The sequence below is a fragment of the Balaenoptera ricei genome, chromosome 2, assembly GCF_028023285.1.
Source record: "Balaenoptera ricei isolate mBalRic1 chromosome 2, mBalRic1.hap2, whole genome shotgun sequence".
Taxonomy (NCBI): Eukaryota; Metazoa; Chordata; class Mammalia; order Artiodactyla; family Balaenopteridae; genus Balaenoptera; species Balaenoptera ricei.
In genome coordinates this window covers 96,240,116-96,262,241 of record NC_082640.1, presented here as the reverse complement: position 1 = coordinate 96,262,241, position 22,126 = coordinate 96,240,116, and the positions used below count along the sequence as shown (strand labels likewise).

Below are 22,126 nucleotides of genomic sequence, written 5' to 3'. Positions count from 1 at the left end.
AATAGAGGAGAATTATAATTGTAGAACCTAGGTGGTGAGTATACGAGTGTTCATGTGTAATTCTTTCAACTTTTTTGTAAGCTTGAATGTACTCAATAAAATGTTAGAAAACATGAAAAAAGAAAGAAAAGCAGCAACTAGAGATGCAGAATGGGAATGACACGATGAAAGTGTTTAGAAGCTAACAGAAGAGGTCTAAAAAAAAAAGAGGCAGCCAACAGATATCACAGGCTATAGACAGATTCAGAATACTGAAGAAGGAAATAGATTTAACAATTAAACCATTGGTGACCAAAAAAAAAATGGGTGACCACTGTAAAAGAAATGTCTATCAAGTTGTCAAGCAGAGTTCAGATCTTGGAAGTGTAGTGTGGATGTTAATGCAGAAATACAGACAGTGTTTTCTAGAAGTTTGCGGGTGAAAGGAAGGTGAGAGAGAGGTAGGACATTATTAGATGAGTTGGAGGAGTCCGAGTTTATTTGCAGACAGAAGCGAAAGAACCAGTAGACAGAGAATGAAGACTGAGACAGAGGTTGATGGACAGAACAAGGGCACAAAGTTGGTAGGAGGGGATGGGATCAGGAGCTCAGGGGAAAGATTAGCCATGGAGACAGTAGCTAAGGAAGAGAACCAAGGAGAACATAGGAAGACTTGGAGATGCGGAAGGGTGAAGTTGAGGATAACATGTTGGACCGTCCTTGTCTTCCCAATGAAGTAAGATGTGAGGTCACTTGCTGAGGATGAGGTTGGGGGATTGGGAGTAAAAATTATTGAGTACAGGTTCCGACAATGATTCACTCTCTGGCTCTGTACCGAGGAAGGTGATACCTTCTCTAAACTAGCATTTGGTAATCCTCAAATTAAGCTCTCGGTGGTTAAGGACAGGACTGCATTGTTAGTCCTAATAGCAGTAAAACATTACTTACCAAATAGCACAACTTTTCACACCGTATGGGGCAGTAAGCCGTTTGTTCTGTGGCTTGAACTTTGATCCGTACGTCTGAAACACCACCTGCAGGCGGCTGCTTGCCCGGGATCTCATTGTAATACTCATGATCTTCTCTCTCCTCAGCGTGGTCACCAACGTGCACTTCCTCACTGTAAGGGAAAACAGAATCCCCAAGAGGCTGGGTGGGAATTCAAATGCTGTAGGGGATGTAGAGTGATCAGAACCATGCAAATCGTCCTGAAAACGTCTGGATGGAAGCAACCAGATGGCTGAACTGTTAGGTTTCTGTAGACAATTAAAGTGCGGTAAGCCAACAAAAAGTGCCAAGGGGGACGCTTTTGTGTCTCCTCTCAGTGATAAAATATATACATACACATATATATATGAACTCCCTGAATGTTAGTTGTTTCTGTCAATCGGATAAAAACACAAAGTTTTCCTGAATTTTTTCCAGCACTCTTGCATTGTACCATTTCGGAAATGTTTTGCTCAAAGGAAATTTAAATATTGGGCAGAGGGCCTGGCCCAGTTTACTAAACCAAGATGAAAAAGAGACAAGGCTATCGCCAGCTATCTTGTCTGCACAAATCTGGAGTATATGAGATTCATAAAGAAATATTAGAACCATATGTGGCAAGTGGGGAGATCTGTGTAAACATGCATTGTTTTTAAAATTGAAACAGGGCAAAAAAAACAAACAAACATATTTTTCTTCCAAATTGGAATTAGTAAAAGTTTCTTATGAGAAAGAATAAATCAAGTCCCTTTGAATTGAGCTGATTCCACTGACAACCCACACAGTTTTGTTGGGTTCATTACATGTCAACAAAACAACAGCACTAAGAGGTAAGTGCTACCCTAGGAAAAATTCAACAACAAGGCCTGCTGGTAGCCCCTCTCCTTTGCTACCCTAGACCACCTCATAGAGGGAGATCTCCAAACCCGGTGTCTGTTGATACACAAAATGACAAATTAGGGGGGTTCCAGAAATGCATCTAAAAGTGTCCAAATATTTTATTTCTTGGGCGTGAATTCTGCAAGTCAGGGGCCTCACTGCATTCCACACATGGTGGATTCTGACAGGCCTGAAAGGGTTCAGCTTTCATTGGGGACTAGACAGAACAACCAGATCCCTGGGTCACGTCATGTTCTACCCCTGCCACAGCCTGGCTGGAGCTGATCTATTTGCACTGCAAATGAACAAACTAATGGGAATTCCTGCCACAGACATTTGATTCTTATTATTTTGCTCTTCTTTCTTAATTTTTTTAACTGATCTGCAAGGGATCTGGGGTTGAAACAAACCTAAGAAATTTGCTCAGGCTCATTTTATGACATTAGCTAATTAATTCATAGCTCTGTATACCATCAGAGAAACAGGGTCGACCCCTTCTCACTTTTAGTGTTTCCTCTAATTCTATTACAAAGCAAGAGGAAATATCTGAACAAATATGAATGGAAGAAAAATAGAAATGTCACTATTAGTTTGTACTGAAACTGTACCTATTTGTAAAAAAAAATTACTGAGTTCATTAGTCAATCTAAAGTGCCATATTAATTTAAAAACGAAACAAAATATGGTAAGTCAAATAATTATAGAACTCCTGGCTGACCTTTCAGAAGAAGTGTTCAAAGAAGGATTTTTCAAATACTGTTTAAACCGGAGTTCAAAAGCCTGCCCTATGGTACTTATGACGTCTTGGGCCATTCCATTGCTGCATTCCAATATGTGGCAGGCTGCAAGAGGACATACAAAAAAATTACAATAAATTTTCAGTAAGAGAAGATTAGATAAATTCAAAATACTTCCAGAACATGAACTGGTAATTGAGTAAAGGTAGGTTTACAAGCTCTCTTCAGCTCTGAAATGGCATACTTCATATTTCATATGCATCAAAGAGAAGAAACATTCATATTTGACAACTAAGTATCTCAAAACACTTATAAATTTTGGCCTGGAGGCAGGTCTTTGGGGCCCACATTTTAATAAAGGCAGACTGATCTTGACTAATAATGTGACCCATGTTCAGTGTTAGCTCTAGAATTCAATACAGAAGATGCTTAGGGCAGCAACCTGACGGGAAGATGAGGTTACAGCCTTGTCTTTGCATGGTACACTACAGATGACTGAGAAAGGGTAACTTTCTAAACCTCCCCCCACAAAATGGGGGATGAGCTACTGGTGAAGAGAGGGGCTTTAGAATACCCCCTCCTCTAGCCATCCCTTTTCCCTGTCATTGCTACTAGAAAGTGGTGATGGTATGGTAATCCCTGTCTTTGAAATCCTATTAAATAACTATCTCCAATAAGCATCCAAACCAAGATTTCATGAAGCTGACATTACTAGAAGATATTAAAAATTTTATTAGACACTTTCTTTGAAAAACAGTTACTGGAAAGGGCTAGTTATCACTAGCAAATTAAAGAAATAAATTGTGGAGGGGGCAGCTGACGGAACATCACAAACGAATTGGCAAATCTGCTGCTGCTGCTTCTGTGTAAAAACCAGAGCTTGTGTTCAGGGACTATAAATTAATCTCCCCATCATATTGTAAGGGCCTTACAATACAAAAACTGAATTGAATTTGAAGTTTCCTCAGGATGGCTTAGAAAGAGTCATAAGGATGACTTAAAGATATAGGCAATAAAGTCTCATGAGAAATTTTTAAAACATATATTGGTTTGTATAGCCTGAAGAATTGAGGGATGAGGAAAAGCTTGATAATGGTTCAGTATATACAAGAATGTTGTAAAAACTGTCAGCTATTCTCTGAGAATAGGAAAGGCTTAAGTGAGTACATAGCAAAATAGCTTAGATACCAGGGAAGCTGTGAAACGGTGGAACTGTGGAACCAACCCTGGAACATTTTACTAAAAAGGATACCTGAGGAGAGGAGGATACCTGTCGTGATGGAATGATTTAACTGTGTTGACTTGGAGGCATGATTCTAGGCTTTGCATCGTCTTGAAAAGGATTTTGTATTTAGTTAAAGTAAAAGAAAATTCATTCACATCTAACTGAATTTGCAGAGCCTATAACAGTAGGTTAAGGTAGAACTTACAATGGTGTTTCCTAGCTTTATGCTGATAATCATCTCAAGGAATCTCAGATAATTCTCATTTCAGAATTAGCTGAACATTTACTTAAAGAATTGATGTCTCTGAACTTTGGGAAGGGATGTTTGTTTGTGTGTGTGTGTGTGTGTGTGTGTGTGTGTGTGCAGGGGGTGGCATCAGTAAATCAAACCATGCTAAGGTGTCAAATCTCCATAAGGGTTAATTATCATTTCTTATAAGGCTGTCCCTTTAAAGAAGCAATTTGGATCTTGAAATAGACTTAGGAGCCAATTACAGTTTTGAAAACCCAATTAAGAATATCTATAAGTTAATATCCTTTTTACCAAAGGAAAATGTTTGGTCTGTCTTTAGACTGCCATTGTATATTGCCCCTTCTTTTTCTCTACACTAGCTTCACCCAGTGACTAACACATAGAATGTGTTCTAAAAATGTGTGATGAATGAATAAATTCTGATTTCTCTAATCACACCCATAATTCTACTGTGAGAAATTGTCTTCAATTTTACCATCGTGGGGCAGCATCTCACAACCACTGAGTGGTACAAATGATTGCTTGGGACATTTGTGAAAATGGTCTCCTCTTTCCTGGTCAGGCCTCATATCCTTAAACCTACAAAGCGCCCTTGGAGATGTGTCCTCTGGTGGAGCCAAAAAAGTTGTGTTGCGTTCTGAGAAGAAAAGGTAATTCACTTGAATTCTTTTCTTTTCATCTCATAAATTCCTGGTCCAATTAAAAATGAAGTCAAGACCAGGAATCATATCAAAATGGAAACAATTTTTGTAATTTTATTTTCTCTTAGGATCAAGGAGATGTCTTTTTTTTTAACATCTTTATTGGAGTATAATTGCTTTACAATGGTGTGTTAGTTTCTGCTTTATAACAAAGTGAATCAGTTATACATATACATATGTTCCCATATCTCTTCCCTCTTGCATCTCCCTCCCTCCCACCCTCCCTATCACACCCCTCTAGGTGGTCACAAAGCACCGAGCTGATCTCCCTGTGCTATGTGGCTACTTCCCACTAGCTATCTATTTTACGTTTGGTAGTGTATATATGTCCATGCCACTCTCTCACTTTGTCACAGCTTACCCTTCCCCCTCCCCATATCCTCAAGTCCATTCTCTAGTAGGTCTGTGTCTTTATTCCCATCTTGCCCCTAGGTTCTTCACAACCATTATTTTTAGATTCCATATATATGTGTTAGCATATGGTATTTGTTTTTCTCCACCTGACTTACTTCACTCTGTAGGACAGACTCTAGGTCCATCCACCTCACTACAAATAACTCGATTTCGTTTCCTTTTATGGTTGAGTAATATTCCATTGTATATATGTGCCACGTCTTCTTTATCCATTCATCTGTTGATGGACACTTAGGTTGCTTCCATGTCCTGGCTAGGGTGTGGAGAAAAGGGAACCCTCTTGCAAGGAGATGTCTTGAGATAAAGATGGAAAAGATAATGAGAGAGGCAGGAAAAGAAAAGGGAGGGAGGAAGGGAGGAAGGGAGGGAGGGAGGGAGGAAGATCAAAGTGTACCTCCCACGAGAGGGATGTGAGAACAAAGATGGCTGAGGAAACTCTGCGAAAAGATTCAGATCCCAGTTCAAGTTCTAATTATGCCACAATCTGTGTGAATAAGGTACTCTATAGCAAGGTCCTCACCTGCCAAGACAGGGCCCTGCATGATCTCTGAATCCCTTCTTGCTTTATAGAAATCCTATCCTCCCTCAGTCGCAGTAGCTTAAACCCTCTGAGGAACAGGGCAAGGCACATGGGCACAGGAATGAATGAATCAACCAACCCACTAACTGTCCTCTACCACTTCTCACGTACTTCTAAAATATTTTATTTCTCTCAACTTTTCTGATTCTGATACTTGAGGTTTTTGTCCTGTCCCTGGGCTGATGATACCAACACACTTTCTGCTTTGCTCTGGATAACCTTATTACTGTCATATTACTTTTTTTGGATTAAACAGAAAGAAAAAGAAAACACAGTGGCGCCTATCTCCATGAAAGAAACAACTGGACAGAAAGTCTGACCCTGTGCAGGGGTCCTGTGCAACCTCACCAACTTCAGGGAACACACATTTTGATGGCGCTCTCGTTGCCACTCACATGCTGCTCTGGGAAAATGCTTTTTGTTCTTTTCTAGGTTGGTCATGAGCCAGAATAGGAACGGGTTTGAATCACATAAAAATATGCCCCTTTCCCAGTGCCAGACCCATCTCCACAAATTCAGACAAGCACCAGCTTAGCCAGGAATTTCCCAGTCTTTAGCTAATGGGAAGGAAGAAAGACAAGCATATGAAAAGTCCCAATTCCCCCAAAAAGGATTTGACTTTCCAGTGATGTGATAATTTTGCATGGAGGCCTGAGCCTTGATCTCCATGTTTGGAATCAGAAACACACCTGGGTTCTTTTCATCCTGCCTGGTAGCCAGATAGACCTACAATTCTATTCTTGAGTATCAGGTACTGTACTATATTAAGTAAGATTTAAAAGAATCTTGGATTCTTATTCTTCTGTCGTTTTCATTTGGTTTCCTAATTGGATGGTCATGAACAAGAGGCTGAGAACCATTCTTCGAGAATAACAGGCCTTTCTTTATTGTTTTATATTTAAATGGACCAGTTTTATTGTTTTTCTTGCTCGTCTGCTTGTTTTTGCTTTTGGTTTTCATTGGAAAACTAAAAATTCAAGAGTGCAGCTTCTCAGATCAACCACCAGATGGTGCTGTGGGACTGAAGCACGGCGCCTACCACGCCTTAGGAAGAAACCGGCCTGAAGAAGCTAGCCTGCAGGCCAAGTCCATAGTTTCGGAATGTCACCAGGACAATAACGCATGTGTTCTATAACCATAAACATAATTATACATAATTGGGTTAATTTAAATTGGTTTTACAGTGTTCTTTTGTTTTGGTTTGGTTTTTTTTTTTTTTTTTTTTGCTTTCTTCAGAGACTCAGGACCACGGCCTTCCTATATCCAGGTAGTTCAGGTAAACTGAGACCTCTTCACAGACTAGATTCAGAGAAAATATTTAAGCCTTTCTGGACTGTACACATTTGGAGTAAGAAGTGAAGAGATTTCCTCATTTACAGCAATTACAGGGGCAGGCTGTATTAGTCACTAGGTAAACTCAAAACACTCTTACTGGAACTTACCTCTTCTACAGAAAAGGCCTTTTATAGAATAAGGAGTTCACTAAAGAGTCCTAGCCAAGGGCTTCCCTGGTGGCGCAGTGGTTGAGGATCTGCCTGCCAATGCAGGGCACACGGGTTCGAGCCTTGGTCTGGGAAGATCCCACATGCCGCGGAGCAACTCGGCCCGTGAGCCACAATCACTGAGCCTGTGCGTCTGGAGCCTGTGCTCCGCAACAGGAGAGGCCGCGATAGTGAGAGGCCCGCGCACCGCGATGAAGAGTGGCCCCCGCTCGCGGCAACTAGAGAAAGCCCTCGCACAGAAACGAAGACCCAACAAAGCCATACATACATAAATAAAAAGAATGTAAGCAGAGAAGAATAGCATTAAAAAAAAAAATTTAAAAAAAAAAGAGTCCAAGCCAAGATGGAACAAGTGGCAGCTTCCCTGACTTGAATGCACTAATGCTAAAAGTGAATCAAGCCGATGGGAGACAGTGGGAGCATTCGGGATTATCAGCATGAAGCCGGCTCCCCTGCCTGTCACCCAGGCCCTCCTCATCCCTGAGGTCTGGCTCCTGCCTTGACCCATGCACTGACACTGTGCTTCCCATGGTGACCAGTGGCCTGTCAACTGCGGGACTGAAGGGCATTTTCTACCTCCATTGCCCTTAACTCTTCTTCAGTCTGAGACATTCCCAGGTTCTTCTCCCAGAGAAACTGCTCTTCTTCCATCTTAGCGGATACTCATCTCTTGGTCTCCGCCCACTCCCTGAGACCCCTCAGCCTTCTTCTTTCTGGGTTCTTACTTCAGTCATCTAGCTCACCCTTAGGGCTAAGAAGCTGCAGCTTTTCCAAACCTGCACCTGAAGGCCTGTCTCTCCTCAGGCCCCACAAACCTCTGGGCTTCTCCTTTCTACTGAACATTTTCCCCTGGATGAACCAAACTCACCAGGTAAGTTTATAACATTGTCTTTCTGATTTCACTGTTTTTTGTATTTATTCAAGGATTTAGAACATTCTTTTCTTTTTATAAATGTAATAAATATTCATTATAGGAGTTTTAGAAAATAGAAAGACTCTAAGAAATAAAAATTACGTAAGTCTCACTATCCAGGAATAACTACATACTATTAACATTTTGGCATGTGTCTTTCCAATCTTTTTTTTTTTTTTTTACATCTTTATTGGAGTATAACTGCTTTACAATGGTGTGTTAGTTTCTGCTGTATAATAAAGTGAATCAGCTATACGTATACATATATCCCCGTATCTCCTCCCTCTTGAGCCTCCCTCCCACCCTCCCTATCCCACCCCCCTAGCTGGTCACAAAGCACTGAGCTGATCTCCCTGTGCTAAGCAGCTGCTTCCCACTAGCTATCTATTTTACATTTGGTAGTGTATATATGTCCATGCCACTCTCTCACTTCATCCCAGCTTACCCTTCCCACTCCCCCACCTCTGTCCTCAAGTCCATTTCTCTACGTCTGTGTCTTTATTCCTGTCTTGCCCCTAGGTTCATCAGAACCATTTTTTTTTTAGATTCTATACATATGTATTAGCATATGGTATTTGTTTTTCTCTTTCTGACTTACTTCACTCTGTATGACAGACTCTAGGTCCACCCACCTCACTACAAATAACTCAATTTCGTTTCTTTTTATGGCTGAGTAATATTCCATTGTATATATGTGCCATATCTTGTCTTTTCTATCTTTTTTCCAAAAAATTACCTGGAATCATACCATACACATTGTTTCATAATCTGCTTTTTGTACTCAATAACATTAATTGCTGCATGGTAGTACAGTCTATGGATTCATTTAAATAATTTGCTATTTATGAATATTGAATTAATTTTCTTTTTCCTATTATATCAATAACATATGACAGTGATCTTTATTGCTTAATCTTTGTGTGTGGCTTATTTCCTTAGAAGTGAAGTTGCTGGTTCAAAAGTGTTTACACTTTTTAAAGTTTGATGCAAATTGTCAGTTTGCTCTCTGAAACATTTGGATCTGCAATGTTTAAGAGTTACTACTACTCTAAATCACATTTTACCTTTTATCAAAGACAAAATATGATATCTAATTATAATCTGTGTTCCTTTGATTACTAGTAAGGTTAAAGTTGTTTTTTTTTTTTTTTTAATGTTTCTTGGTGCCTTGTAATCTTCTTTTGTAAATGTGTGCTCCAGACCTGGAGTCGGTCCAGGTACTTACTGGCTGGGTGAGCTTAGTAAAACCATCTTTTCTCAATTCCAGAGTTTGCTTCTACAAAAAACGAGTAACATTAATACCTGCCTCATAGGATTGTTGTGGGGTTGAAATGAGACCATGCAGACTAAATACTCTTGATAATGCCTGGCATGTGGTGAGCACACAGTAAATAACTTTTTTGTTCTTATTTCTCTATTGGATTGCCTTTCCTATTTGTAAAAATCCCTGTTTCTTTAGTGCACACCACTTCAAATCGCTCAGGACAATAATAATAATGGCTATCATTTATTGCATACTTGTAATGAGCCAGGCATTGAGATATTTGCATTGCATACAACATCTCATTAAATCCTCAGGATCATCTGATTTCTATTTCTTTATCAATGCTCGTATCTAAATAGCTCCCAACTACTATTAGTTCACAATTTTGTCCAGACCGTCCCTTCTTCCCCCAGTGCAGTTTAAAGCATCACCACCCCTGCCCAGGACCAATGAGATGTCCTCCAAATTGGACTCTACGATTCCAGACTGCTTTCCTGCCCTCCAATATCACCTTTACAGATACAAAGGCCAGAAAAATTATCATTTTATAATTTCAGTAGAATGGCAGAAGCCAGAATAATTTTTTATAAAGCTCAAAATCTTCAACAGCTCCCAGTGACCTCTTGGCTGGCATTCAAAGCCTCCACAATCTCCCTACCTTTTCAGCCATGGCTCCCCTATTTCTACTCTTTGCTTTCTCTGCTATCCCACCTTTACCCACCATCCAGACCCACAGCCCCAAGCTCTCACTGCACAGCTCTTCCACCTGCGCCTTTGCTCACTTATTGCACAAAGCCTACGTGGGCACCTGCCAGGCTCCAGGTACTATTCCCTATGCTCCCCTCCTTCTCCTGCACACCCTACAGGCTCTGTTTCTCTCCCCCGTGATGATGAGCCCATGGTGGCCAGGAATTATTTTTCTTCCACAACAATTACCTCAGCCCGTTGTATATTAGTATGTAATTGATAATTATTTGTGGACTCAAGAGCTGTGTTGGTACCTTTGTACAGAAGTTAAAGTCCAGAGGCTCAGGTGAGGGGAAAGGATTTTACACTAGAGGGATGTGCAAGCAGTGGGTATGTTGTGAACAGAGTGGCTTCTCGCAAGGGGCTTCCCAACCAAGATAAACAAGAGAAGGGGTGAGGGGGCAGGAAAAGGAGCAGTAAGTGATGAGGAGATACTAACTTTTTTGCCCAAGAAAATCACCATATATTTCTAAGTCATCTAGCTACTTAACCGACCTGTTTCCCTAAAGAAGAAAGATGAGAAGAGACTGTAAAGGAAATGATGCTTTCCCTGTATCACCTCAGTTACTCCTCCCAATAACACCAACAAGTAGATGTTATTTCTCCCAATTAAAGAAACTGAGGTTCAGGATGTGAAAGAGCTTGGCTGAGGCTTATGGTGAGATGGGGGAAGAATTATGCTTCCCACCCAGACTGTCTGACTCCAGCACCTTTCTTACTTCCTATACACGGGGCTGGGGACTAAAGAAAGAAAACACTGAAACCTCTATTTGAACCATTTCTGAATCTATTCTCAACTCTCAAATCCCATCCATGAGTTCAGTCAAGAGTTCTCATAAATGCCTTTGCAGAATCCCCAGCCTGGGATCCCCATGGATCCCCTTCTAGCAACTCAGCTCTGATGAACTACCTGGACACCGGAACAGGAGATTTCAAAGTGAACGAGTTGCATCGTATTTTCTCTGCCTCTCTTATTTCACTTAAGCAAGCAGGGAGATTTGCCAGCATGTGGATCCCGCTCACCCTTAGCCTCAGCAACGAGCATGATCTTTGAATGCCTCCTGCTGTTTACTGAAGGGCAATGACATGCCTGAGATATTCAGTGACTGATGGAAAAGTTACTGAACATCTGGATTTCCTGATCTATTTGTTCTTCCTTTCACCCTGCCCTTTTCAGGTTGAGAGAAAGGGCTTTGTTGTTCAGAGACCTTCCCAAAAATAGTGTACTTTTATTCTTTAGGGAAGCTCAGGCTTGATTAAAAGAGGTTGCTCTCCTGGTATCCTTTGTTGTGTTCTGTTCCCACACCCCCATTTCCCTTTCACTAGTTCCTGTCTCCCCTATCTACTCGTTGAGCAATATCCATTCTTTATTATGTAGTTTAGAGTCTATTTTAATGGAGTATTGCACAGTATTTGTCACCTGCTCCTTCTTTCCATCCCATCAAGCCATGTTCTCTTGGCCTGCATTTACTGAGCATCTACTCTGTGCCAGGTCCTGTGCCAGCAGCTGGTCCTCGTAATTTCATTTCTGACAATCACGATAGCTTCCAAATGGACCTCCCTCCCTCCCTGAATCCATCTACTGCATCCTGCTGCCAAATCAACCTTCCTAAATCTCTGTTTTATAAACAGCCTTCTCCACCCTTTTGCCCATAGGAATAAGTTCCACTTATTAGCTCTCTCCTAGCTGCCCTCTAGATGCCCTTTTGACTTTTTTCTCCTCCAAACACAATCTGCATTCTAGTGTTTTATTCATCTGTCCCCAGTCTGCCATGCGCATTTCTGCCTCTGTGTCTTTATAGCTCTTTGAATTTCCAAATTCCACTCCATGTGTACTTAATAAATGTTTGGGGGCAAACTCCACCCCTGGGGTGACAGGGGATGCTGCTCAATTCATAGGCTCTAATTAAGGAGAAGCAACCTAACACTCGTCCCTAAGAGGAGTCTGAATGTCCCAGAGTTAGGAATGAGAAGCAACACTCAGCATGTCTGTCTATAGAGGCTCAATGGCCTAACTTCAGGCCCCTGATCCAAAGTGTGGCTGGAAGGTGAGTTTCTTAGGTAACCTTGCTAAATCCTGGGATAAGACAACTAATCGACTCACTCTTCCATTCACTCAGTCATTCAACAAAAATAGTTATGGAACATCACCTATGTGCAAGGCATTGTGATGAGCGCTTGGGAAACAACGGTGAATAAGATAAACAGGTTCCTGCCCTTCAGGAGCTTTCAGTAGAAAGGAAAGACACTAAACACATAAACAAGTGAGTAAATAAAATAACAAAAATGTGGGATAACTGTCAACAGAAGAGAAATAAAAGTATTATGACACAGCAGGGTGGCATATTATACTGGAGATGGTAGTATGTCAGTCAAAGAAGTTCTCTCTGAAGAAGAGACATTTAAACTGAGATCCAAAAGATGAGAAAAAGCCAGACAGAGTGACATGCCAGGCTCCTGAACAGCAAGTGCACAGGCTCAATGCATATAAACATACACACACACACACACACACTTGCCAAGGCCACTGCAGGCCAATGATGTCACTGGTTTCAGTCTTAAGGGTAACTCATTTGTCCACTGGGGATGTGGCAGCCAGCCCCGTCTACTATAACCAAAACAGCTTCTCTTTCGCTTATACAAATAGATGATAAGCCTTTTGGTTTATGGGATGTAAATGACTCAAATGACCAGTGGGATTTAAATCCCACCTATGTATTTTTTCTACTTTGCTCTGCTAGCAGGGCTGTTTATTTCACACTCAGAGTTACTTAATATTTCTAGACCCCAATATAGCATTCTAGTGATTCTCATCACTTTGCATATTGAAAATAATTGCTTGTTACTTTTTAAAGTTGGTATATACCAGCTCTTAAGAAAATCTAGAAGTTGCTTTCCATACCTCGTTGATTAACTGGATCTTTAGCTACGTAGGCAACATAGTCTGTAGTATCCTATAAAAAAGGGAAAATGATTGCATTTAAAATGAGTGGATTGTTACTGCTGAATGATAAGAGTACATTTAGGATATGATACTCAGGGAAGGACCGATACTAAGGTTTCTGTTTAAAGAGCAAAGGAAAGCCATCCTAGGAGGGAACATAAACAAATATACACTATATATTTAGCAATTGTGGAGTCCACATTCTCTGCCCCTTGGGGAGAGAATTTGAAGATTAAAAATTTAGAGGCAGACCATGTCACTAAGAACAAAAGAGAATGCAGGTAGGGAATATGTTAGGACAAACATTCATAAAAAATGGTGAGGGACCGCAACTCTCCTGTGTTGAAAGCTGAAACACCAGGGGTTACGCAGTCACAAAGGTGTCACAGACTAGGAGGTGGCACCATGATTTCCCTGTTGTCCAAACAGATACCACATACATCAGAAAATAAGTTGATTAAAGAGACATGGGTTTTATGGTTGTTAGCTTGCTTGTGTGCAGTGCAACTTGCGGAATAAGAGAGCAAAAATACAAGGCACTTATCTGATCAATATATAGAAAGAAGAGATCGTTTTTGAAAAAGATAACCCATGAAAAACCTAAGGAGTTCAAAAAGAGATGTGTTGCAAACTAGCGGTTACCAGTGGAGGGGGGGCAGGTGGGCAATACAGGGGTCGGGGAGTGGGAGGTACAAACTACTGGGTAGGCTCAAGGATGTATGGTAAAACATGGGGAATAGAGCCAATATTTTGTAGTAACTGTAAATGGACGTTACCTTTAAAAATTGTATAAAAATAAAAAAACTTTAAAAGAAAGATATAATAGCACCATTTAAACTTACGTTAAAAAAAAAAAGAGATATGTTGCTGGCTTTGGAAAAACAAATAAACAAAAAGCTACTTGGTAATTCTGACTTTTATTGAAAACAGTATGCCGATGAATGATAAGATTTTAATAATTAAAGATGCTTTTTGTTATCTCAGTTCTCAGGAAAAAAAATACACACAATGCCATTTGCAGATTAGAAGTATGACTCTCTAGAGGAAAGATGCAGTCAACCGGCAGGAAATAAAAGCCCATGTTTGTAATACCCTCAAGGACAATCACTTAATAACCCACAATGAATCATACAGGAAACGGATCTCAGGGCCAGCATAACTTGTCTTCAGTTATTTTAAAAAATAACACACACCTAAGTAAATCTCTCTTATGCAAAAAGACAAAAGATTTGAAATATCTTATAAATAAATAAGGTCATATCTATGAGCTTTACATTATATAATTTAGAAGCAAAGCCACAATTGCCAGGGGCTCGGCTGCTCATTTTAAAGTTGAAGAGATGGTATGATGCTAGCAATGTTGTCTGCTATATTAGTTGATGGGAACAAGGTCGTGGGCCCTCTCCAGACCTCAGTTTCCTCATCTTCAGAAGAGTCTCCAACATTCTCACAGTCCTAAAATTCTATAACTGTAAATATCTGGGAGAATTTAAAGGATGTTAAAAGTAAAGCACAAATAGTGGGGGGAAATATAAGAAATATATTTAATTTTGACATACTCATAATGCATTCTTGAGATGAAGAAAGCATATACAGACACAGAAGCATTACCAAGAACTGCCTTCAGGGCTGAAAGAAGGAAGACAAGTAAACTGCTTATGAGACGAGAGTAAAAGTGAGGGTGAGCAAGGTGGAGAGGTGAGAGGAACACCCAGTATTTTTGAAACTTTGGAGGGACAATGGTAGAAAGAATGGGTACTACATTGGGCCACGGAGACTTCTGGCTGCCTACCCCTTGGACCATTATCTGTGAAGCTGTAAATTATCTCAGTGAGTGTCCTAAGGAAATACAGACATGTGTTAGTAACAGTGGTGACAGTTATCACTCTGTGCCAGGCACTGTGCTAGCAGTTGAGCAACAATGGTGACAGTTATCACCCTGTGCCAGGCACTGTGCTAGCAGTTTACATGCACCATTCCACTTAATTCTCACAGCACTTGAGGCAAGGGTGATCATTCCCCATTTTACAGATGAGGACCCTGAAGCTTAGAGTCTAAATAAGTCAAGTCTACTTGACTCCAGAGCCTGGTACTCCACCATTCTGCCTCCCTGACCTGAGGGTAGAACTTCACTCGGGGGACCTCTAATGCCAAGGCTTCTGGTCGCTCCAGTTTTCTATTTAAAACCAGCAGGCTTTCTCTCCAGCTGCAGAGAGCACAAGGGTGCCACTCAGTTCAGTAGGTACAAACTTTCCCACAGTGGCTACAATTCTTTACTGTTTGTCTTTGTAGGGGCAGTGCTTTGGTTGGTCGAAAGAAATAAAGAACTGAAGGCACATAAAGACAGTCTAAAAAGAATTAGGATTCTGGAGAACTATGGTAGACACCATGCAGGGCATGCGTAGGGTAAAATAAAGATTTTCATACCAATTCTAAAATGACAGCAACCATTGAAACTTGAAAAGGAAAATTTAGGGCAAACAGCAACAATTATTTTTCACACTACTCTTATAGAACTCATTACTTTAAATTGCTTAAGGAAAGTATTCAAGTTCCTTCATGGATGGTTGAGTTATAATGGGTTAGGAAAAGAAGTAACAGACAACGTGGGCCTTTTCAGACTAGTAGTCAACCCTCTCTGCTACCAAACACATCCTTGGAGTCGCTGTTGAAGCCAGATTACAAGGCCAGATGGAGGGCGGATATAGAGGACCTGAGGCTATGGAGGGCCCACAGTAAGTCATACGAAGATTTCTGACTTGGTGGAAGATTGAGGCCCCTAATCCCTGCATTGGTCAAGGGTCAACTCTATATTTCAAGGTACAAGAAAAATGTCACAACGTCACAGAGGAGCAAAATCCTCCTCCTGCTCCCTCAGTTTAAACAGATTTGTTTCTTGGTCAGTCACAGGCTTCCTAGCTTCAATGACCCTCTCCTTTTGCTCTGGTCCACAGTTGATATAGTTGGAGGTCAGGGAATGACCCTCCACTCTGCAAAGAAGGCTTGGAGGGAGAGCACTGACTCAGTCCTGCACAATTCATGGGAAATGAGCATCACATGGCCTCTTGGTAGGGAGGAACTGCAAGTTTTCTCTCCCCAGCTCAGCGTTCCCTCCATGAGTTTCTGCAAACCTAGTTGCTCGTTTCGGATTAGATTTAGTTGCCTTGGTTGACGGCCAGAATGGCAAATAGGCTTCCCCTCGTATACCAAATCCAGTTGATTAGTGGGATCTGCCCGGAACTCTGCGTTGAAAAGAATTCTGAGGGAGGACCGGCAAAACACGTACGACATGCTTGTTTTTTATGAACTGGATATTATCTACAAGAAGCTTCTCATAATAACACAATGGAGTATTATAAATTCACCTACTAATCCAAATACTTTAAAAAAAATCAGTGACAGGAAATATTCTGTCAAAACCAAATTTTTGATTACCTGCTACATTCACAAACTGTAATAAGATATTTGGAAATGACAGGTAGTGGCTAATATGCTTTACACGGAAGTTATTTTAACTCTTATAAAAAGAACTTTTATGAATTCATACTTACCGGATCCCCTCCAGAAGCAAATGAAATAGACTGCATATGATGATTTGCAATAATCTGGAAAACATAAACAAATTAAACATGTATGATGCTATAAGCTAATTATACCTAATTACATACCATCTAACAGTAACGTACATACATTTGCTTGTTCCGGTTTTGCCTGCTCGGCATGCCTTGGGAAACCACTCCACCCACGTTCTATAATAATCCCACTTAGACCATGAGGTTCAGGTGGGTTTGATACGCCCATCTCACTACCCCTCTCCTTGCATCTGGATACAAGATCCAGGCCTAGCCAATCAGAAAACACCATCCCGCTGGATACAGCAAAGTCAATCAACATCTTTGGGGAGGAACTGAGATGAATAATAGAATGCATCTTTCTCTGCCATTTAAGACCTTAGTATAAGCCCAAGGCTTCTAGGAGCCATCTTTTGCTGCCATGTGGGAAAAGCCTGCTGGAAAATGAAGCTTTCCCTCTGGAGAAAAGTCAGAGCTGAGAGTTAAAAACAGTGAAAAGTCAGGGGGTAATGTGTGTTTCATCAGTTCAACCAATACATTCCCCCCCCTTTATGTTTTTATGTATTTTTTCTATTTTATTTATTTAATTTTATATAAGTTAGTTTGAATTGAGTTTCAGTCATCTGCCACCAAAAGTATTCTTACTAAGGCACTAACATTAAGACTTTCAATATGAAGTAAGACTATCCAAGTGAGCTGCGTTAATTAAGCCAAGAAGATTGTCTCTTTTACTTGAGAGTCTAGGCTTGCTTATTTAGAAACCACAGTGTAATGACCAACTTGCAGAGATGTATTTGTCATACTGTTTCGAGGGTTCATTAAAACAACGATGCACCAACTGGCTAATCCTGTCTTCAGATTTGCTTAACAGAATCTACTGAAGCTGCTTATATATGATGACCAAGAAATCCTACTCTTAGATGTATATCCGAAAGAACTGTGTAAATACGTACACCAAAAGATCTTCTCAATAAGGATAATCACTGCCCTATTCACAATAGCCCCAAATTGGAAACAATCCCAATAATGATCATTGTGGTATTCAAACAAGGGGTTACTACATAGCAACAATATATTTCTTGGGCAAAAAGAAGCCTGTCACAAAGATTGTATACTGCACAGTTGAATTTATATCAAGTTCAAAAGCAGGCAAAAGTATTTTATTCTGTTTGCGGTCAGGATAGTGGTGACTTTTGGTGCAAAGGAAGAGAAAGCAAGTGGTTTTCTAGGATCTTGCAAATGGTGTTCCTTGATCTGGGTAGTGGTTATACAAACATGTTCATTTTGTGATAATCAAGCTACACACTTATGATTTGTGCACTACTCTATATTTATGTTTTCTATATTTATGTTTCAGTTTAAAATGATTACTAAAAACAAAATCAATATACAGATTTCAACGTCATTCCCATGTATCAGCAATAGCCAATTTGACACTTTATGGGGGAGAGGGGGAAGGTACATTTTACAAGAGAACCTAAGTATAAAACTAACAAGAATCACACAAGACTTTTTGGAAAACTTCATTGAAGGGTACAAATAAGACCTGAATAAGTAGAAAGACATATATCACCTTTCTGGATGAGAACACAATACCGTAAAGAAGGCAATTCTCCCCCAAATTAATCTATAAATTCCATGTAATTCCAATAAAAATTCCACCAATGCTATTCAGGGAACTTTTCAAACTACTTCTAAAATTCACATTGGAAGAATAAATGTGCAAGAAGAGCTAAGGCAATTTTTTTAAAGAACAAAGAGACAAGATCTTCCTTATTATTAAGACATATTATAAAACTATAGAAATTCATTAGACTACAAAATCTAAAAACAGATTGACACTTTTGTGGTCTTTTAGTCTATGATAGGTGTGGCACCAAATAGCAGACAAAAGGACAAGTGATTAAATTAGCAGAGGTGGCTGAATTAGCTACATATATGAAAAAATATATAAATAAATCCTGTCTTCATGCTATTTATAAATAAATGTTTGATCCATAAAAGATCTACACAAACATTAGAAGACAGATAAAAGATTATGCTTATGATCTCTGAGGTAGGTAAATCCATCTAAATAGAAAGAAAAAGACAGGAAAGAAACCCTTAGATTTGGTTGCATGAAAACCCATTTTTAAACTTTTGTATAAGACCCCCAAAACAAGAAACAACAGGGAGAATATATTTGTAACATGTGAAACAAAGTATTCATATACAGAGTTTATAAGAAATTCCTATATCAATAAGAAAAAGAAATAAACCCAAAATAAGACCATTTAATTTTCAGAGGTAATATTGATAGAAATGTTCGATAAACATAGTGAAAGATAATCTCCAATAAATTAACGCTATAAAAAATAAAACAAGACGCCATTAAATTGATAAAATTGTTAAAGTTCAACAAAATCATGTCTGGTAACGGTGTGGATATTCTCAGACACCGCTGGCTAGAGCTTAAATTTGTACAGCAACTTTGAGAGCAATTTGACATTTATTAAAAACTAAAGTATGCATACCCCACAATTCCACCTTTGCACTTCTAGGTTTTTATTCTAGAGAAATGTTGGCACATGTGGATGTTCAATTACCCATAGTTTGTAATATCAAAAAATAGAAAGTTATTTGTGCATAGTTAGGTCAACTACAGTATAGCTATACAAATAGAATACTATGAAAAAATATATGTCTATGTATACTAACAGGTAAATCTTCAAGACATCGCTGAGGGGTGTTTTTTGTTTGCTTATTTTGTCAGTTGAAGACAATTATGTAAGACATGTAAAAAAAATAAGTTTTTTTTCCACGAGGACATAAAGATTCATGTAAACACAAAGAAAAAGGGTTTAAAGAATACACACCAAACTGGTAACAGTGTACATTTATCTCCTACGAAATGCAATGGAACTACGTATTTCTTGTCTGTTTTTTTAAAGAACACTGATAATATGCTTATTTGTGAATTTAACTTTTTTTTAAATGAGAAAAATAGTAGAGATGAATGGATAAATTCTAAATATGTTGATCTGTGGTTGAGAACATCGTGTGGTTTGGAGGTGCGGATTTAGCGGTCATAAGCGCACAGATAAAGACAGTTAAAACCGTGGAACAGACGCGATTGCCTGGGGATGGGGGAAAGAGTAGGAGCCGAAAGAGGGAGAGAAAGGAGGGGGGCGATGAGGGAGGAGGAGTAAGGGGTCTTACAGAAGCCATGTATTTTCAAGCTTATCGCATCATAAGCAGCAGAACGGTTAGGTAAGGCAGAGGCCAGGCAACGCTCTTGCACGTACAGCATCTAGGTCTGAAGTTCGAACGCACGAAGAGCCAACCAGCGGGCCCCGGGAACATTCCTGGGGTGGAACTGCGAGCTGCCGGCCCCCAGACAGCGCTCCGAGGGGTAGGCGGTGTCTGGGGGGTCGCGCATACGCACAAGGTCACGCAAGCGCACGGTGCTTGCGCAAGCGCACAACCGCACGGCCGCGTAGCTCCGATCCTGCCGAAAACGCCTTGCGGGGAGGTTGAGCCGCTTGCACAATGTCTGAAATGAACGAGCTGTCCGAGCTCTATGAGGAAAGCAATGACCTGCAGATGGATGTGATGCCTGGCGAGAGTGACCTTCCGCAGATGGAGGTAGGCGGCGGGAGCCGGGAGCCATCCCTGAACCCCTCCCGCGCCGGGGCCCAGCCACAGCTGGAGGAGGAAGGCCCGATGGAGGAGGAGGCCGCCCAGCCAATGGCGGAGCCGCTGGGGCAGCGAGGCCTCGCCAGCCGGCCCGGCCCTGGGGAGCAGCCAGGCCAGATCGCGGGCCCTGATTTCGAGAGCGAGGACGAGGGCGAGGAATTCGATGACTGGGAGGACGACTACGACTATCCGGAAGAGGAGCAGCTGAGTGGTGCAGGCTACAGAGTATCCGCGGCCCTTGAAGAAGCCAACAAGATGTTTTTGAGAACCTCCAGAGCCAGAGAAGCAGCTCTGGATGGCGGGTTTCAGATGCATTACGAGAAGACCCCGTTTGATCAGTTGGCTTTTATCGAAGAGCTTTTTTCACTCATGGTTGTCAATCGTCTGACCGAAGAGCTCGGCTGCGATGAGATTATTGATAGAGAGTAGTTAAACGCTGGGAAGAGAGGAGGAAACTACTTGAGGAGAGACCTGGCATTCCACTGTCTCTTGGGTTCATTCCAAATAGTTCCGTGCCAATGAAAAACTTGGTCTTCAAAAAAAAAAAATTTTTTTTTTTTTTTTGTAGAATAAAGTAGTGACTGCACAGTTATGAAAAAGGAAGAAAATTGTTAAAGAAAAAGGATCTTAATACTGTTGAAACCTGTTTTCAAGAATGTCCTGAAACATTTATGGCTTTGACTTTGTTATTGATCCAGATTAATTTCCTTGCATTGAGGAAAATACCTTTCGTATGTTACTGTAAGGGGTGGCTTTGCAAGAGTAAGTCATGACCAAGACAGACTGCCAGTACAAGAGCCCACTGATATTAATTATATGAGAAAAAGTAACTAATTTATCCAGCTTAGGACCTGAGATGTTTTTGAGTTATTTGGACTGAAAGCATATTGAGAAAACTGTCAGGTTCCATTTTGTGATCTATCCAAGCCGTGGTTATCAAAAGCTAAATTTTTGGTGTAAAATAAATCAAGTATTCTTCAGCATCCCGAAAGGATAATCAAACCCCAAAAGAAATACGTATCATGTGTGCTATATCTTAAAATGTGTTTCCAAGAGCATCTGAGATTTTGTTTGTACGTGTATCTTGATCATTTTTAAAGCCACTGTAATCTTTAATTCAAGAAAATTCATTGTCTTGAACATTTTTAAGAGTCAAAAATTAAGATGTCCTTAATAAGTTTCAAATTTAGACATTAATGTGTATGTGAATGTACAAAGAAAACAAACTATTTCTAACATCCGTATATACTAGAGAAATATTCTGTTTTACTTGCTCTGTTTTTCATTTTTTACAGGCAAAAGACTCTGGTTGAACTTCATAATGTAAGAACTGTTAAGTGAAAATTGTCCAGTAAAAGGAAAGCCCTACACCTAAAAAAAGACTTCATGAACAACCCTTAAAGGTTTTAAACCTGCCCAGAAATCCACCTTGGTATCTGAAGTTTCCCTCTGTCTCCTCCTCTAGTTAAGCTTGTTATTGGTTATGCACCAGCATTGGGGATAATAAAAATTTCTTGTTCTGTGTATTTTGTTTGTTTGGCTAATGGTATTGCATACATACTTTCTCTAAGACTACTTTTTATTGTGTTATACTGGTTTTATTGTATGATTGCAATCACCTTATGATTTAAACTTAATGACTATAAATAAGGGAATGTGCTCCAGCTTCAAATACCGGATTACAAATTAATTGGTGGAAATTAAACTTAGTAAATTCCTATAAGAGAATTTGCCAACCTGGGAAAAACTGCCAA

The 22,126-nt window shown here is 40.2% G+C and overlaps 2 protein-coding genes across 3 annotated transcripts in view; one reads left to right on the top strand and one right to left on the bottom strand.

Annotated features, from left to right (window-relative positions):
• SHC4 (SHC adaptor protein 4) overlaps positions 1 to 22,126 on the bottom strand; it is a 130,362-nt gene that overhangs the window by 32,978 nt on the left and 75,258 nt on the right. For both annotated transcript variants that reach the window (XM_059913335.1, XM_059913336.1), the window contains exons 5-8: positions 16,677 to 16,730; positions 13,084 to 13,135; positions 2,564 to 2,687; positions 928 to 1,099 (exon numbers count right to left, since the gene is read on the bottom strand). In XM_059913335.1, coding sequence (XP_059769318.1) covers positions 928 to 1,099; positions 2,564 to 2,687; positions 13,084 to 13,135; positions 16,677 to 16,730 — 402 coding nt within the window. The remainder of the gene's footprint in view (positions 1 to 927; positions 1,100 to 2,563; positions 2,688 to 13,083; positions 13,136 to 16,676; positions 16,731 to 22,126) is intronic.
• On the top strand, positions 20,149 to 20,971 carry EID1 (EP300 interacting inhibitor of differentiation 1). Its single transcript, XM_059913337.1, has one exon. It carries the CDS (start codon positions 20,226 to 20,228, stop codon positions 20,799 to 20,801), a length of 576 nt encoding a protein of 191 aa, XP_059769320.1. The 5' UTR covers positions 20,149 to 20,225; the 3' UTR covers positions 20,802 to 20,971.

Excerpts from the sequence above, each read along its gene's own strand:
- EID1 (XM_059913337.1), top strand. The coding sequence starts at position 20,226 with ATGTCTGAAATGAACGAGCTGTCCGAGCTCTATGAGGAAAGCAATGAC.